Consider the following 7,005-nt stretch of genomic DNA (forward strand, 5'->3'; position numbering starts at 1 on the left):
TCCTACCAAAAATACCTACCTAACTCTCATTAGCATTTAAAAAATGAAATTAATTCTCTGAATTTTTGCTACCTTAGTAAAGGAAGTGTTACTTTTATGAGTTCACAAAGGGCAACCTGAGACATTGAATTATTTAATGATTGGTTCAAAGAAGAGAGGGATTTGTTCTAGCTATGATTATGAAAAATTAATAAGGCAAATATGATATTAATAAAAATATTAAGAATATGAAAAATTGCCAAACCCTCACTAATAGGTTTGGTGTACTAGTGGAATATATGTTTACAATGGGAATGTACAATATTTAGGCAACACAGCAATTTAACAATTTTAAGCAAGCCAGAAAGATAACTGGGAAAAAGAATCCCTGGCACAACGTGGCGCTCAACTGTTGGGGGAGACTCACAAGAACTGTTAAACAAAGAGGCAGTAAACTAATTACTCATAAGTGGAGGGGTGCTGCTGATGCATGTTAGTCAGTAAAGCTTTTGAGGCACTCTGGTGTGCCTGGCATGGCAAGAGACTGGTGCTAGTTGCCAGCAGAGAAGCCATGCTGTCTTGATGGCTGGGGTGGCAGGTGGCTCTTGAAGCTTCTTCCAGGATTCACAGGCTGTCCTGGGGTTTTGCAAACCAGGTGCTTATGCTGGTATTGACTTATCACTGCAAAGGGGATAGTTCCCTGGGTCTTGTCTTACTCAGGATTTGTCTCTCTGCCTGGCAAGACATGTCTGTGTGCTCCTGGGCTTTTACAATGTGGTACTGTGAAGGGCACTTGCGTCTTTCAGGGTGAACTGAGGCATGACATGGATTCCAGATTGCAAGGCAAGTGAGGGTTGGCTTCTCAGGGTTTCAGGGTAAGACTCGTGGCTTGTCTTCCAAATCTTATACAAGGTAAGGCAAGGAAAATACAATTTGGCCTTTATTTATCACTTGCCCAAGATTCAATTTGGGCCAATAGGGCAACTGAAGCAAGCAAATAGTTAACCAATGAAATAGGATTCTGCCCGATCATGACCATAAAAAGCAAAGATATAGGCCTAGTCTAGGAGAAGCATGGCCAGTGCACTTGTTCTTTTACCATAAGGGGAAACATATTCCTTTGTTTACCAGACTTACTGGTGCCTGGGTCTTTTGTCCTTTTCCCGCAATGCCCCAGACTTCTGCAGGAGGGATGTGGGGAGGGGGATCATGACTGGACACACCAGGACTTGTTCTGGGTTTGTATTGCACCTGTTTGGCCCTACCACCACAGGAATCTATGACATTAGACTAAAATTTCCCTTTCTCAGCTGCTCATTTAATACCCTCTGTCTGATTTTCAAGTGAACTTATGCTCTGAGGAATTCTAAAACTTTTGCCACCATTTTAGCCAATGAACTGATTTAGAGAAGGACAGGAAACTCAGTAAGTTTCTTGTATTATGCTTTTATTACAGCGCTGGACACAGGTAGGATCTCTCCAAAAGACCTGTGTGTTGAAAGAGATTTCAGTACCAACTTATATAGTCCATGTTTCTTATCTTATTCGGAAATATATCAATGTGAAAATAACAGAGGGATGTTGAGGTTTACACAGGCAACCCTGTTTCCTCCTGTCTATACAAAGGTTATCTATCTAAAGATGACAGGGGATGGCCATATTTCACAGAATGTCAAAGGTTATCTATACAGGGGATGGAAGTCCTGGTTCCTGTTTGTTGGGCTTTTCCTTATCTATCTAAAGATGACAGGGGATGGCCATATTTCACAGAATGTCTATACAGGGGATGGAAGTCCTTCTTTTCTTCAATCATTTCCCCCCTTTCTACCATCCAATAGTATATTCCTATACTATATTTTCTTAAAATAATTTCCAGTTTCCAACTCATGCCTAAGTTTATCATTTTTATACCTCTCATATGATTTCACATCACTCTTTCCAATACACATAATTACCTTAATCAAGACTACTATTAATACTATTAATATGATAATCATTACAATTCCTACTAATAATTGTTTAAGCCAGAAAATGTTGGGCATCCACGAGGTTAACTTCTCCCAGAGGTTTGAAAATCCGTATGATATATCATCCCTGCTCACTTCATGGAATACCTTACTTTGTTCCCATATTTTATGCAAGTCCATTTCTATCTTCTTTTCCTCATTTACATATGTGCAACAACTATCATTCACTATTGTGCATAGTCCTCCTTCTTTGGCAAATAAAATATCCAGAGCGTATTTAAACTGTCCTGTAATTTTATGCAGACTCTCTATTTCCTTCTGCTCTGCACGAATGGCATCCTCAGTTGCTGCAAGGGCCATCTCCATACTGGCTGAGATATTCACTATAGCCTTTTCTAATTCACTCACTCCTATCATAGGAATCAGCCATCTGACAAAACTATGGAATCCCGTCGGTCTCTCTATTAGTGGGTTCAGTACTCTTTTTACCCTTCTCCAGGGACTTCTTACAATCCCTGTAGTTATTTCATTATGTATTGTATACTGTGGGATCAATTGTCCCCCTACACAATGTCCTTCCCAGTTCTCTGGCAAGCTCTTTCGTGCATATCTATCTCCACACAGCCACCACCAACCTGGAGCCATCTTACACTGATTCAAATATGATTGCTTTTTAAAATCATAATACTGTTTTAGCCTCCTCTTGAGTTCTCTAAATTTTCCTATTTTAGTAGTATTTATGCAACTTGGTAACTCAAAGATTTTTAAAAAATGCCTATTCCCAAATGGGAATCTGGTAATATTTCTGTCAGTACATCTTGCATATGCTTTAATTTCTTGTTTCTCATCCCAAGGTAAAAGTTCATATTTAGGTCCCTTTTCTCCGTTCCCCATTCCGTATTGGCATGTAAGATCTGAAAAATCTTTCCCTACTTTAACTTCAAATGTCCAATTCTTATGAGGTATTCCATAAAGTGGCACTTCTAATTGATCAGTTGGGAGAGTAGTACATAACCAACATGACTCTAGCTTAAACCCTAAAGTTATATTTCTCATTACTTGTACATACAAATTATTATCCCACGCTACCACTATTACTATTTTAAGTAACAGCAGATAAGTAAATATTATTGACGAGTTATTCTCAACTTCAAATCTCCCAGCTCTTCTGCTTTCCAAGGGCTGCCTTTTGCCTTCTTTACTCGCGTGTGATGTATCCAAGCAGCTTGCTCTCTGATTTTGATAGCTGTGAAGGATATCAGCAACACTTGATATGGTCCTGTCCACTTGGGTTCCAGGGGATTTTCTGAAAGAGATCTAACATAGACATAATCTCCAGGTTCTACATCATGAACTGGTTTGTCTAGTCCCCTCACATTGGTTCCAATCACTTGTTTGTTAATCATGTTTAAATTCTTATAAATCTGTTGAACATACCTATTCAACATTTCTTCTCTAAACTGCCCTGGTTCAGAAGGATTCATTGTTCCCACCACATAGGGTCTTCCAAATAGAATTTCAAATGGACTTAACCTCTCCTTAGTCCTTTGCTTAGTTCGAATTCGCAGCAGGGCAATTGGTAATGCTTGCGGCCAAGGGAGTTTTGCCTCCTGTCCAATTTTTATTATCTGATTCTTAATTAAATGGTTCATTTTCTCCACCTGTCCACTTGAGCGTGGATTGTAAGGAGTGTGGAGTTGCCAATCAATTCCTAAGATTTTACTTATTTGTTGTACTACCTTGGCCACAAAATGTGATCCTCTATCTGAGGAAATAGTAGCAGGCACCCCAAACCGGGGTATTATTTCTTGTAACATTATTTTGGTAACCTCCCGAGCTTTGTTTGTGCGACAGGGAAATGCTTCTGGCCAACCAGAGAAGGTGTCAGTAAGTACCAAAAGATATCTATATCCCCCCTTTCTTGGAAGTTCAGTGAAATCAATTTGCCACTGTTGTCCTGGATAATTTCCTCTACTAATCTGTCCAAGCTTGACTTCTTTCGCCACCTTGGGGTTGGCCCTAAGACATACTTCACATTGTCGAGTTACCTGCTCTACAGTTGTGTACAATTTTCGTGCTATGCACTCCTGAACCAACTTTCGATACAGAGCCTCAGCTCCCCAGTGAGTTTTTCCATGTTCCATCTGAACAAATGCCCTAAGGAGGTTACTAGGTATGACTAATTTCCCATCCGGTGTCCTAGCCCATCCTTTCTCTATCCTAGTCCCTAAAAGATCCTTAATTAATTTCTGATCTTCTGTGTTATACACAGGCTCTGGTTCCTTTTGCTCAATTGTCAGTTTACCATCTGGGACCAAAACAAATTCTGCCACCTCTTTCCCCTCCCTGGCTACTGTTTTAGCCGTTTTGTCTGCCAACCGGTTACCTCTTTCTTGACCACTGTTTCCCTTTTGGTGTGCTCTGCAGTGCATTATAGCCACTTTGCTTGGTTTCTGTACTGCTTCCAATAACCTCAATATTTCTTCTGCATGCTTAATGCCTTTTCCTTGGGTTGACAATAGTCCTCTCTCCTTCCAGATGGCTCCATGGGCATGCACTACTCCAAAGGCATACTTGGAGTCTGTCCATATGTTTGCCCTTTTTCCTTGAGAGAGCTCCAAGGCTCTAGTCAGAGCAATTATTTCCGCCTTTTGGGCAGAAGTGTTACCTGGTAGTGCTTCTGCCTCAATCACCTCTTCTTCTGTAGTTATAGCATACCCAGCCTTTCTTTCTCCCTGGATCACAAAACTGCTTCCATCAGTATACCAGTTATGATCTGCCATCTCCAGGGGTTCTTCCTTCAGGTCAAGTCTGCTGGAGTAAGTGGCCTCGATTGTTTCCAAACAGTCATGGATTACTGATTCTCCATTACTTCCCTGGAGGAAAGAGGCTGGATTGACAACATTAGTGACTTTGATCTCCACATCATCCTGCTCCACTAATATAGCCTGGTATTTAAGGAATCGTTGTGGAGACAACCAGTGTCCCCCTTTGGCTTCCAGCACAGCAGAGACTGTATGTGATACCAGGACTGTGATCTTCTGTCCCATTGTGAACTTGCGGGACTCCTGAATGTTGACTGCAACTGCAGCCACAGCCCTCAGGCATCCTGGCCATCCTTTGCTTACCTCATCCAGTTGTTTAGAGAGGTATGCCACTGCTCTTCGATAGGGTCCTAAAGTTTGTGCGAGGACCCCAAGTGCTATTCCCTGACTTTCATGGGAATATAACAAAAAGGGTTTAGTGACATCAGGTAGGCCTAGTGCTGGTGCCCTCATCAGTTCCCTTTTTAAAGTGTGGAAGGCTTGTTTAGCTTCTCCGTTCCATTGCAGAGCCCTGTCAGCCTTCCTCAATAATTCATAAAGAGGTTTGACAAACAGGCCGTAATTATAAATCCACAGCCTACACCAGCCTGTCATTCCCAAGAAGGTTCGGAGTTCTTTTACTGTGTTGGGAAGTGGAATGGAGCATATGGCTTCCTTCCTTTCAGGGCCCAGTACTCGTTGTCCCGCAGTCAGTTCATATCCCAAGTAAGTTACTTGCTGCTGTACTATTTGGGCCTTTTGTGGGGAGACTCGATACCCATTAAGTCCCAGAAAATTTAACATACTCACAGTCCACTTTTCACATTCTTCTGTGGTTCGAGTTGCTATCAAGATATCATCTACATACTGTAGTAGGACTCCATCTCCTTCTGGCTGATCCCACTTCTCCAATTCTTTTGCCAGTTGATTTCCAAAAATAGTGGGGCTGTTTTTAAATCCTTGGGGCAACACTGTCCAGGTCAGTTGGCATTTTCTGTTAGTTTCTGGATTCTCCCATTCAAAAGCAAACAGTGACTGACTTTCAGGGGCCAGAGGTAGGCAGAAAAAAGCATCTTTTAAGTCCAGGACGGTAAACCATTCTAACTCTGTCCTTAATCGAGTTAAGAGAGTGTATGGGTTTGCTACTACCGGATGAATGTCCCTCGTAATTTTATTTATGGCCCTTAGATCCTGCACTAGCCGATACCCTCCTGTGGGTTTCTTCACGGGCAAAATTGGGGTGTTGTATGATGATTCACATTCTGTTAACAGCCCATATTTTATAAATTTTTCTATAATGGGCAAAATTCCTTCCCTATCTTTTCTCCTTAAAGGATATTGCTTTATCCTGATTGGTTGGGCTCCAGGTTTAAGATCTATTGTTATCGGTAAAGCATTTTTGGCCCTTCCAGGATGCTCAGTGTCCCAAACTCCAGGATATACCTGATCTTTTATACTTTCTATTATTTTGTTTTCATCTCGTTGAGGGCTCATTAGTGCAAGACTTAAAACCTCAATTAACTGTTCCTCCCTTACCCTAAATTCTACCTTCCCCTTATTAAATTTAATTTCAGCTCCCAATGCTTCTAACAAGTCCCTTCCTAGTAATGACTTTGGGGCATTTGGCATATATAAAAACTTATGTAAGCCCCAGATTTTACCATATTTATATTTAAGAGGTTTAAAAAAATATGCCTTCTCAGTTTGACCTGTAGCCCCTACCACAGAAACATAGCTCTCATCCAAAGGTAGCAAAGCTTCATTTAAGACTGAAAAGGTTGCTCCTGTATCAACCAGAAACTCCAATTTCTTTTCCTTTTCCCCTAGCCTTATTACAACCAGAGGGTCTGCCAGGGTAATTCCCTCCGGTCCCCCCTAATCAACCTCTTCCAGCTGTGCCTGTACCCTATTTTCCTTTTTCCTTTCTGGACATTCTCTTTTCCAATGTCCCTTCTTCCTACAGATTGCACATTGATCCTTTTCCAACCGTGCCCTGGTAGGCCCTTTAGTTTCCCTATTTTCCTGCAACGCTGCCACCAACATCCTTTTTTCTTTTCTTCTATTCTCTTCTTCCCTGTTAGAGAATACCCTCCATGCTACATCCAAAAGTGCCTCCAAATCCCTTCCCTGTGGAGCTGGCAATTTTTGCAACTTCTTTCTGATATCACCAGCAGATTGCCCAATAAATAATGATACCAGTTGTTGTGTACCTACTTCTGACCCAGGGTCAAGAGAGGTTTTTTTCCTCATGACCT

The 7,005-nt window shown here is 41.4% G+C and overlaps 1 protein-coding gene across 1 annotated transcript; it reads right to left on the reverse strand.

The window, feature by feature from the left end:
• Positions 1-3,073: 3,073 nt before the first annotated feature.
• On the reverse strand, positions 3,074-6,244 carry LOC128979143 (protein NYNRIN-like). The gene has a single exon (XM_054397248.1). The coding sequence runs from the start codon at positions 6,242-6,244 to the stop codon at positions 3,074-3,076; it is 3,171 nt and encodes a 1,056-aa protein (XP_054253223.1).
• Between the last annotated feature and the right edge of the window lie 761 nt (positions 6,245-7,005).

This window comes from Indicator indicator, chromosome Z (assembly GCF_027791375.1).
Source record: "Indicator indicator isolate 239-I01 chromosome Z, UM_Iind_1.1, whole genome shotgun sequence".
NCBI classification, from domain to species: domain Eukaryota; kingdom Metazoa; phylum Chordata; class Aves; order Piciformes; family Indicatoridae; genus Indicator; species Indicator indicator.